The 12,711-nt window shown below is 32.4% G+C and overlaps 1 protein-coding gene across 7 annotated transcripts in view; it reads right to left on the reverse strand.

Annotated features, from left to right (window-relative positions):
• Window positions 1-12,431, reverse strand: part of LOC129799861 (roundabout homolog 2) — a 37,498-nt gene extending 25,067 nt beyond the window's left edge. For 3 of the 7 annotated variants that reach the window (XM_055844116.1, XM_055844117.1, XM_055844112.1), the window contains exons 1-2: window positions 11,771-12,407; window positions 7,260-7,608 (exon numbers count right to left, since the gene is read on the reverse strand). In XM_055844116.1, coding sequence (XP_055700091.1) covers window positions 7,260-7,317 — 58 coding nt within the window. In that variant the 5' untranslated portion in view covers window positions 7,318-7,608; window positions 11,771-12,407. Of the gene's footprint in view, window positions 1-7,259; window positions 7,609-11,770 lie in introns of all 7 variants that reach the window. The other 4 variants (XM_055844118.1, XM_055844113.1, XM_055844115.1 and 1 more) reach the window with 3 other exon arrangements.
• Window positions 12,432-12,711: the final 280 nt, after the last annotated feature.

Here is a 12,711-nt window from a genome sequence, read left to right on the forward strand (position 1 = left end):
ATATCGACTCAACAATGGTTCATGACCACATTTATCTATCATTCATTTGTAACATACAACTATAAATAATTCATGTGAATAATGAATTCAGAACAGATCTACGTCTTCGTATGTTACTGCATACATAAGTTATTTGGCTATATACACCTCTATTCCGCTCAGGTAAATGCCAAAATCTTTCTACAAAGAACGATACAAGCAAACGTGTCTGATTTATTTTAATTGTTTTATATCATCCTAGTATCCAAATGGGGTTTACATGTGGTGCCTTATTTTGAAAAATACATTGTCTATTGAGGACGTTTTGATATATCTATCTCGATGTGTTATGATAAATTGAAGGAAAAATATGCATTGGTCATGCTGTCCCTATTTTTGCATAACACGATAATATGCAAAACGACAGGAACACTGTAAATCATAATTTATTCATACAAAGCAAATAGTGTTACATTATTGAGCAATATACATTCGTTATATTATCACCAATTTTGACAAATATTGGAATATTTTGCTGTTGACGACATATTATGTTTGTGTAATGTCGTTTATTAAAAGTTACTTCAAAGGATGTTTAACAAAAGAAAAATTAAGCTACATTTCCATTTTCAATGGGAAAATATCCTTTGTACAGAACCTTCAAGCATTGTAAACCTTTCCTTTTAGAGTAAGTGTACTAAATTTCTCATATTAACTATATCTCTTCACTTCGTATTCTCAATTTTATTTGGAGTCTTTTATTTATTGACAGATATCTTTTTTAGGCAAGACTAATTAGAAAAATCATTCGGCATTCAAAGGGAAGAATGATTGATTATAAAAGCTTTCGTTTGTATCAGAATACCGGCATCTCAATAATTTGATCAACTAATCAAATCTGTATGAAACTACATAAATTTATGGAGATGTTTTCTGATGCATATCTCTTTGATTGTCATAGGTGTATTAAAAATCGTGATTCCACAACTTTATGTGGATATCTTGGTATATCTCTGGAGAATTTAGTGCTAGGAAAATTGTCTGTGTATTTGTTGTATCATAATATTCTGAGAGAGAAAACCCCCCCATATAAAATATTTTCGTGCATTTATTCTGGAAGAAAGCAAAAAAAAAACATAACAATATTTTCTGTTGATAATATAGTGCAAAAGTCCTAACATATCATCTTACCGTGAATCGTGTAATACTTGAGAAAATATATTTCGTCAGGTCATACTAAATGTGTTCTGTCTAATGGTTTCCCCCCTTTGCAATGTTACTTCTTGTTTATCGGTATCACCCAGCGTACCATTTCTGCGTTATTTATACATAAGGTACAGCACTTTTCGCTCCCTTGATATATTGGGTGCTTTAAGAAAATGTCACATTTTATACGGTATAATTCTAATGAGAAGTACCGCGCTCTTGTCTCTGTAATTAAAAGAAATGTAGCCAAAACATAGAGACATTGAGTGTTAAAAATTCAATTATATTTCGCACTTTGCCTAATGGCCAACATCTTGTCAGGAATAAATAATTATCTGTAATTATCATCGCCATTGGTGTCGCTAATGGTTATATTGTTCCCCAGAAAAATTATGTTTCCCATCATCACGAATCACGTTTGAGTTGATTTAAAGGGAAAATGTTAATGCATTTGGCTTTTTCTCCTACATTGAAGTCATGCCACATAATAGATTACTTGTGGTTTATTCTTGCAATATACATAAGGCACATTTTGCCCCGAAAATTCGGGTTAGACCGAAATAAAAGATGATGGTAAAAAAAAAGTCTTAACCAAAGAAAAATAATCTTTATGGTGAGATCCAACGTTTTTTTTTCTCAGAGAGGAAAGTTCTCAATTCATCATATTTCAGCATTTATGCACAGATGTATATAAGATTGAAGTAAAAATTTAGTTAAATAATCATTTGATCGTGAAAATAAGACCATTTACTCAGGAGGATAAATAAACTGCAGCAGATTGAAATATTACTGTGCAACTTTTGCTTCGTTTGAGCTGAAGGGAGAATATTACGAAAAACAAAAAATTTAATTAGTTTAAATGATAAATATTTACACGAATTCCCAGCAACATTGAAAGACGATCTGCCGATATGATCTGAATCATCGTCTGCATGGAATATAAGTTCATAGATGGTATATTTTTTTTAGTTGATGTACTTACTCGTAAATCTCTGAGTAAGATATTTACAGTGAAGTTTATGCAGTGAATTGTTTATAATTTCTCTCTCCCCTCACACATGCTTCTATATGTGCAGAATATGGTGAAAATGCTAATGCACGAATATTATTCAACTTGATTTCTTCATCCGAATTTGCTAATTTTATTAGTGGTATCACCTTGCTGTTACCTCATAATTTAAAATAAAAAAAACTAGCGAAATTCACTTTAGTCGAAATGGGGATAAAAACTATAAAAGTCCATAATAAGAAATATCAATTTGATATCATAAAACTGTCGCTCAAAACCCGTCGTTTGATGAAAAGTCACATTAAAATATCAGAAGTCATAAATCACTCACCATATTTGTAAATATGTGTGGTATTTTGGATATGGGGAAAAGATATGTATTTAATGAAAAGTCAAAAGGTATATAAATATATACGTGTTGTGCATATAGTTCTCTGTATATACAATAAAACGATAAGCTGAGCTTAATGTATTATGATAGTTTCCTGAAGACAGACAAAAATTTGTCGTTTCCCTACTACAAACATTTAGTTTGGAGGTGGAAATTTAATTAAATATCAGTTAAAATTTAGAGTCAAGAAGAAATTCTGTGTTTTCTTTTCTTATTTTATAGCTCCACTTCCGTGAGGGGGAAGAGAAATTACTACAATTGACTGATATGTTTTATAAAATAGTAGATAAATTGAACCTCAATTTGGTTATAGGAAAATTTGAAAACTAGGAATTCATTAAACAATTCGTCAGAACGGAACATTTTGAAGTAAATCCCTTGAACTAAAGAGCTTCAAAATTCACAATTTGGGCTAAATTGCTTCTTTTGACGAAAATTTCCATAAAAATGGAGAATTTTGAAGTAAATATCTTGGACATATGCACGTATAACGCTTCAAAATGCTCAATTTTGACGGTAATTCGTCACGAAATTTCTTTTGACGAATATATTCGTCAAAATGAAGCATTTTTAAGTACATTTCTTGGACATATAAACGCAAACCGCTTCAAAATGCTCAATTTTGACGAAATTTCTACTTTCGCTGAAAATTTCCGTCAAAATGGAGGATTTTGAGGTAAATCCCTTGGACATATGCACGTGAAACGCTTCTAAATGCTGAATTTTGACGAGAATTCGTCAAGAAATTTCTTTTGACGAAAATGTCTGTCAAAATGGAGGATTTTGAGGTAAATCCCTTGGACATATGCACGTGAAACGCTTCTAAATGCTGAATTTTGACGAGAATTCGTCAAGAAATTTCTTTTGACGAAAATGTCTGTCAAAATTGAGGATTTTGAAGTAAATCCTTGAAGCATACGGGCCCTTAAGTCAATTTTCAATTTCAATTCAATTTATTCAATCTTTAGGAACATACAGTTCAGAAAGAGTGTACTACATGGTAAGCCATTCAACCTGTTTTAATGTAATAAAATGAAGAAGAAAAGATAAATAGAGCAAATCAGAATATTAATAATTAAAGTAAGAGCATGACCGGCATAAGTGGTGTTGACTTCAAATATCGGACTAATATTTTGATGTGAACCGATAGATGACATTATTGTCGTGGACACTTTGTCGTAAAATATTAAATTGACGTCAAATTCGAACCTTAGAAATACGTTATCTGATATGAGTGCATAAAAAGCGTCGCTCTAAAAGGCTCTTTTTATCAGTTTTCACCCCACAAGACCAAAAATTTCACATGCAGTGACCGATAAGGACATTTAAAACCTAAAATAGTTCATACTTAAGTGGAATAAGCAATTTGAAGAGATGAAAAATGTCGATTACTTCCCAGAGCGTGGCCAAACAGGCACAGTGATACATGATATGCGTAAACGAATTATTAATATATTTAAACGGAACCGAATCTTTAATTTGTCACAAGAAACAGCGAAATTAATTCAGTAAGGTGTAGAAACATTATATTTACCCATTCGAGCTCATCTCATTGCGCGTAACCTCAAAGAAAAAAATCGTAAAGAAAAAAAAATTGAACAGAATGGCATTCTTGAGTAAACTCATAGTTACTCTAAATTGGATATTATAGACGCCAAATGGAATTTCGCTAAATGTAAGTAAGGTTAAGTGAGGTTATGTTGCCAAGCTATACTTGTCTGCAAAATTTATTTTGATTAATTAGCGCTTCTGACCCGTCTTTCAAAGTAGATTTATACGGCATTGCAGTTTATTTGCAGGCTCAATAAGTCATTTTAAGTTTATGTTCATTTCAAGCGAAGTACAATTTTAAACATAATTTTGGATTCAAGAGATTTTATGAATAATTATGCTGGCACAACTTCCTGTAGAGGAACTAAGCCTTTCACCAAGTGATATATCTAAACATTCGTATAGTTTTCATATCCTTATGGCTCCGGCACGCCTTTCAGATCGGTAAAATTTCATAAAGTCAAAATTCATCCCATTCTTCTTCTTATTTTGAACATCACACCAAATGAAATTTAGTTCAGCCCAGGGGGTCCGTGGTGCAATTGGTAAGAGCGTTCGGCTCTTGGGCGGTGTGACCCCCGGCTCGACTGTCACAGTTGTGAGTTCGAGTCCCGCCCGGTGCAAATGATTGAAGCGTCTGAATGGACATTTTTCACCAAACATTGTAAACTGAATAATAAACTGTAAACTGAACAATGTACAAAATGGCAATGAAAGCCCGGTACATCGAAATAAATAAAATAATAATAGTTCAGCCCAACTTTGTGTCTGAAAGAATGGAAAACACTTATGCAAATTTTTTAAAAGAAGGGATGAAAATTTTAATTTCATGAAATTTTACTGATATAAAAGGTGCGTTGGAATCATTTGAACATTTTTCGATTGTTCCCGGCACAGCTTTTAGATTAGGAAAATTTTTTGAAATCAAAATTTACATTCCTTTTCTCACACGTTTTGCGTATGTCTATCCTACTCTTTCGCACTACAAATACGATTGAGCTAAATTGAATATGTTGTGATGTTTAAAAGATGAAGAAGAGTGCGAAGAAATGAGATAGGCATATGTAAAAAGTGTGACAAAAACCGGGATTCAAATTTCGACTTCATGAAATTTTGCGGATCTAAATGGTGTGCGGAGCCATTAAGTACCCATTTAAATTTTGTTTTTGATTTGATTAAATTGTTTTGATTTTGAGATTTATTTTAAGTTCTGTACAATAGATTTTTGGAACTCAAAAGTATATGGATGTTCGTAATATTTTTGAAGACATTTTCCTTATTATTGCTCGTAATGTTTACATTTTGCTATCATAACCTTAACTAAGAAAGGTTATATAATAAAATCAGATTTAGTCTACAATTTTGGTAAACTTTAGTAGCATTTTTTCAACGATAAGAGCTTAAAAATTTCCGAAATAAGCTTTCACAATTTCAACGACGCGACGTTTATATCTAAAAAATACAGGGAGTTCCGGCTTGAGAGAAAACGGACAGAAAGAATTTGATATTAATTGTCTACTATTGGGAGCTGATTTATAAAATAATTTTTGAAACGCCCCTAAAAGTAATGCAAATATTTTTCACACGGAAAATTTGAAATACATTTCTTATGAACCGTTGGCGCTAAAGATAGGCTGAAAAATTGTCGTCGGAAATATCTTGCATACACTACGATGTTTCCATAACTTATCCCAAAGATGTCTCCTGCAGATATGCAATTTTACTGTGTCACTGGAGTTAATTCGCGGGCTTTTTTTCGTTCCCGACAAATTCTTTCAAAGCGGAAGTTCCTGTACTTTATTTTCTACTGGTTTTATATATTTTTTATATTATATTTTTTTATATTGCCATTTTGGAAATGTTTTCGATATTGTGTATGAGAGGAAAAGAGACAAATATAGAATTATATTTCGCTTATTTTTGGTGATATGTTAAAAACATTTCAAAATGAACTGAAAATTATTTATTGCTCTGAATACTAATTGAGTTCCTACTTAATTTTTTGATAAATAAATATATTTACGAAAAAGCGTATAATGGCGCATTGACAATAAAATGCTTGCCGTAGCCTCACCGTATTTAGTTAATTTACGCATTTTCATTGCAATTTTTACGCAAATTTTCAATTACCGTATTACCTTATCTTATACTCGGTGACCCTAGGTGGAAATAATATAAGAAAATCGAAGAAATAAAACGAAAATACGATAAACGGTGAGCAAGAAAAACTGTAAAAGAAATTAAATGTACAGCTTTTTTGCTCACCGTTTATCGCATATTCGTTTTATTTATTCAATTTTCTTATATTATTTTCACCTAATGCCACCGAGTAGGAGATAAGGTAATACGGTAGTCGAGAATTTGCGTAAGAATTGCAATGAAAATACGTAAATTAACGAAATACGGTGAGCATTGTCAATGTGATTCCGCCCTAAGTGCGAAAGAGATGATTAAGTCATTACTATTCCCTCTCGGTAATACGTAAAACAGATGTTTATAAAATGATAAGTATTGTGCGTTGCGCATTATTCTCCTAGATTTTTTTGTACAACACAAATCTAAAATTTCGCGATTTTTTTTTGTAAATGTTGGCAAATTTCTTCTAATGTAAAAAAAAGCAATTCCATGTAGGGAAGCATATTGCAAATAGCATGTGCCTTTCGTTCCAGTCGTTCGTGATAACGTAAAAAATTAAACGAGAAATAAATGTGACAAGTATTAGTGGAAACTAAAAGGAATTGTTCTTTGGAGTAACATATCAAAATTAGATTCACGACATATTGGTTGATTTCTTTGTGAGTTCTTGTACGAGACATAACTGCTTCTTGAAGATTAAAAGAAAATAAAATTCAAATGGTTGAGAGAAACGAAATGTTTCGACCAAGTCTTTTTCTGGAATGAGACGTTCCTTTTTTTCTCTCACTCCAAATAGCGAGAATAGTTTTGACAAACAAGCCCCATTATATACAAATAACTATATGTAAACTATTTATTTACTCAAGAGCTCTAGATTGGGAAAATTCAGCTGTTTGCAATAAACAATTAAACGACAAGTAATAATTTAAGAGAGATTGAGAGGGTGGGGTGAAAATTGGTCTATAAATACCAATTGTCAATACTTACCATTAATGTGGATGAAAAGTCTGCACCAAATAATCAGGAATGATAAATTTAAGTTCATTTTTTCTGACTATTTTGCTTTCCTAAAGTTGATGAATGCCGACGGTATATTTCTTCAAATTTGTTCAGCCATTGTAGGGGGAGTGGGGTGCTTTTGTTGTTCTCCTTTTGCAGACAATTTCACTCACAAATTGCACATTAATTTAAATATAACACAATTAATCCAGGGTTATGCAGGTGCTTCAGTATGTTCACTTTGAAATATTGATTTTGCATCAGCAACTCTTAAGTATTTTCACTAATACTCCCAATCCATTTTAGACTGAGGAGCTTTTGTATTTGCACTTTGTTCCTATACCACAATTTATAACAATAAATATATATATATATGCATATATATATAGTAGAATGATAAATTATTTTACGTACATATCATTATATTGTCAACACACAATTGCGCGCCCAATGAATTAGGATGGGGATTAATTATATTAATTTAGTTAATGATATTGGGGGTATAAATAGGACTTTTCGAAACATTTGTCAGAATGTGGTTTTGTGCGATATGCGCGAGATATGCAGGTAGAATATGTATAGAAGGGGCTGTGTATCTATACAATGTATTGTGTATAAAAGCCCTATGTATCACATAGTATTTCCTTTAATTAAACCAACAATATGCAGTATTTTTGTTGTTCCAAGAACTAAAACAATTTTCACTTTCCTAGAGTTTATCTTTTGGAGAACATCCAATTTAGTCAATTATGTTCAGCACGACTCATGCCTCTATGTAATTTTTCTTTGTGTTAGAAATTCGTCGGCTTCTCTCGATTACACTAAAATTCTTTGCATTGAGGGGGCTCCTTTTTTGCCAATCCTCTGTGGGTTTGTTTTTTTTTTTGTACGTTTGGGTTGTCAGAGAAGTCCAACAAGAAAAATGATACCGAGGTTGGAGCACAAAGTTATGCAAAGTGAAAAATAATTTGATTGTTATATTGTTGGAAATGATAAACTATTGATTTCTGGGATATTTTACAAAGAATAGTGCAAGAGAAGTTGGCGATTACAAATGGCCAAGAATTTTTTACACTCAAATTAGATAGTCATAAATCTAAATTTGTTCATCATTATGTGAGCTGAAAACAAAGATTGTGTATGATTAATGAGGTACTTCTGAAATAAGGTAATCATACCACCAAATAGTGGCTTTCATTTCAATGATTTACATAAAATCTTCATTATATTATATAGGTCTTTCATACACTATAGAGAGAAATATTTCTATAAAGCGAATATGTGAATGTTTTATTCAGACAGTCATCTCAATGGAAGTTATAAAAATTACATTTGGAAGAGAACCTCAATTTTTTATCGTATTTCGTCATACAATAAATTCTGAGGAAAAAAGGTTCTCGAAAATGACACAAGAAAATTGTTGAAAGTGAGAAAAGACTTGGCATTATGCTAGAAATATCGATACTTCATTGCGAAGTCTTTTCAACTTCGGCACCTCGTTTTAAAATGAGAATTCTTGCAGAATATCGATTAGGATTCTAGATATTTCAGTTCATGAAATATTTGATTGCGTCTACCGCCGACTTACCAAAACCGATCTCTTTCGGAAAACGACAGAAAATCCATAACATAGATTTCAGGGGCCTCTCGACATTTCATTTTTCCATACGTTTTTGTATAGAGGCACTGAACACTATTAGCAAGTTTCTTCCTAAAGAGAATTGACTTATCAGTTTAATATATCTCGAAATCATGCATTAAAAGCTATCGAAAAATACATATTTCATAATACTCGCCGAAATAATACAAGGACTACGAGCAAATTTGTTTAAGTCGCGGTGCAATATCTGGAAAATTTTTACAAGGACAAGTGAAAAATATCTTCACTTTTTATTAGGCTTGATGGGCCCCTGATAGATTATATATAATCATAATTTGTTAGGGGGAAGTGGGGTACCTTTGAAAGTGGGGCACTTTTGAAATTGGGATTTTCACCTATTTTTAAATAAAATTGAGCCTTATCATGATATAATTTAGTTGCACAAACAGTTCCAATTTCAAAGGGTTCCAACTTCCCCCTACATTTAATATCACTATTTATTCAATGCCATTTTTACAACAAGAACGCTCTTTCCTTTAATCTGCTATTTTTAATACTGTTCTAAAATGTGTACTCTGAAAGAAGTTGTGTCATATTGACAAGAAAAATTTGTCAAAGATATTTTTCTATACAGAATATGGAAAAAAAACTGTCAAATCTGTGGCAAACTTGATCTTGTTAAAAATTCAATTCAATTTATTTAATTTAAAATAGGACAAACGGTCCTCTGTACAAAAATGTCCTTATATAATAAAGTAAGGTAAATTAGGAGCCTGCAGAGGCCATATGACTCAGGATAAGCCCCCTCTTTCGCTCTCTGGGCAAAGTGTTCCAGAGCATGACACCCTCCACAAAAATGGAGCTGCAAAAAGTTTGTCAAAAGGATGTTCTTCCAACTAAAATTCAACAAAAAGTTTTGTCAAATTGGTAAACAATATCCTTTTGACAAATTATAATTACACTTAACAAAACCTTATTTAGACCAGGTATTTTACAATTCCTTTATTTGCGTCTTATGTAATCGAATTAAACCAGATAGAAGCGGAGATAGTTCATAAAAGCCCCTACAAATTTGGAGCAATTTTTGTCAAAAAATGCAATTTTGACAGAATTTTGACGTATATCAAAACTGTGGGGGTTCACAAACATTTACGAAATTTTACATCAGGGGTGACATTAGCTCTGAAAAATGCGACCGATTTTAGTGTAAATTTTTCCCTGTTTTTGTACACATTTCACGAGATATCTCCAAAACTACGTAGGTTGCCAATTTAGGGTTTTCGGTTGCCTCATCGTTATTAAATTGGCTTTTATTTTGTATTACTATTATTTGCTAATTCATTCTATACTGACAGAAAACAGCTAATAAACCCAAAAGTTTTTTCGGCTCGCTAGAAACATATGGGAAACATAGGAAATGTCATGCCCCTGATTTTACATAATATTTTTTTCTCTGTAGTAAAATGTTCGGACTTGCTGTTTGTTTTTTCCTAAAATATCTACAAAGGGAAAAGAATATATTTGATCATACATAAAGCTGTCTTCAAACTCGTAATGCTCTAGACACACTTACGACTTAACCCTTTAAGGACGAGAAGGTAAAAAATCTGGGGTCAGAAAAAATCACCTTTTCTAACTTTTTAGAGCAAAACTTAGCTTTGGAAGATCGTAGGAAAAATTTCATTTTTGGATCACCGATGACCCAATCGTCCTTAAAGGGTTAAGCCGAGAGACGACTTAGTGAAAAATGATGGAAATGTAGTATGACCATTATTTCTAATATAATTACGCTAAGCCGTCTGTCGGCTAATCCTCAGGTCTGTCAAGGCCCTAATGCCGGCTTCAGACTGGAGGTTTAGCCCATTTCCTGAAGGTCTTAAAAATCTAAATAACAAGCAATTTTAATGATTTTTCGAAATCTAATGGATAATTTGCCCTTAATCCAATTATAAACAACAATTTTCTAAAAAATCGTGCCTGATAGGAAATTAGAGGAGTTAAGCCAGATGGCTAAGCCTTAGGTCTGAAGCCCGTATAAGACTACAGGTTTAGCCTCGTTTGCAAATTGTTCATTAATCCTATATAGAAACCAATTAAATTGTTTTTTTTAGAATTTATCTATAGTCGATCATTTGCACTAAATAATCTAATCATAAAACAAAACTTTCCACAATAGCTTGACGGATATGCAATTATAAAAGTTAAGTCGTATGCCTAAGCCTTACGGCCTCTACACACTAGAGAACTTTATGTCCATTATTGAAGCAAATTCCCTACGCTTGTTTTGGAAAAACACTTTAATATAGATGTAAATTTATCTCGTGTGTGTAGAGGCCATTAGATCTGAAGACAGTTTAAGTTTGAACAATAAAGACAGGAGAGGGAAATCGTTATCTGTTACCGTTTGGCCTACAGGAGTTTTTCTCACTGTTTCAGATGGTCAAAAAGAAAAAGAAAACCATGAAAAAGTTCAAGACTTTACATTCGAGAGTACTTCTTTGTTGTTTCTTCTTTTGTCATCTAAACCTGTTAGGAAATCTCAAAATTCCAAAATAAAAATTGTTCCGAATTACCCCATCTTACCCTAAACGAACTAATACCGAAAACATTTTCTTCCGTAAACTTCAGAAATTCAAAATTCTACCTAAACATGATGCCTATATTATAGTCATAGATTATAGACCTTTTTCTTCCAATTCGAGCAATAAAAAAAAAGAAATTTAACAGTAGATAGTCCCTGTTGAAATTTTTGATGAAATATGGGTATAACGGATGGTTATTGAGAGAATATTTATATTTTCACTATTATGGTGAGTGTTCATAAAATTCCCATTAAATTGTTAAATAGTGACAAAAGATTAAAATATTGCATATAAATATACTTATTATATCTGTATACCTTTATAGCTCTATCACAATATTGAGCTCACATATTTTACGGATTATTCCATAGAGGCACAAATCCTCAATTTACCTCCTTCACAAGCGTATCCCAAATTTATGGATATTGAGTGAAAATTCTATAAGTATATTTTTTCTTTCCATTCACACACAGATTATCTGATATTTTGAAAATAATTCCAAGCCACCATGAGCTAAAATTTATGTTGGATGTTCTCCAAAAATTGTGATTTTTCCACAAGAGCCAGAAATGTTTCACTTAATTAAGGGTGAAACTGTGTATCCTAATTAAGATTGCGAAGAATGTAGAGTTGAAAATTCCCTTGTGAAAAAGGGAGGTAATTGCACAGAAAATTAAATTGTACCACACACATTTATGATTATATCGCGATATATCCGGTGATTCTCAGTCTTTATTTTTCGCGGCAAAAAAAATAAATAAATAAAACAACTAATTTTACATTTAAGTAACACTGTTAATTTTAGGTCCGGTCTGAGTTGTTAAAAATTCATATCCATTCTCTCCATATAGCTATATAGAATTCTCTTCACGGGATAATTTAGAAACAGTTCTTTTTAACTATTTAGTGAGATCTAACGTAAATCCATGACGCGCACCTCTTGATAGAGTGGAATCCCACAGCGAACTGAAACGAAGGTTCCAGTTCTGGGAAAGGAGACCGCGTTTTGAGAGAGTATAAAGTTGGGCCAGGGGCGAATTGGATACATAAACATGCGTTGGTATATGAGAACAAAACGCATAATCGGGCACAAGAAGAACACAACCTTTGCTATTGAGAGACTCACGGGCATTTGGAGGGGAATTTGTGTGTGTATTTGACTTTATGTTGTGCTGAAAAGTGTTAATATCTATCGCTGAAGTAGCATCAACAGCGCAGTGGGTAATGCGCAGAAGTGCAAGGGGTCAAAATACTAGAA

Source organism: Phlebotomus papatasi, chromosome 1, assembly GCF_024763615.1.
Source record: "Phlebotomus papatasi isolate M1 chromosome 1, Ppap_2.1, whole genome shotgun sequence".
Taxonomy (NCBI): Eukaryota; Metazoa; Arthropoda; class Insecta; order Diptera; family Psychodidae; genus Phlebotomus; species Phlebotomus papatasi.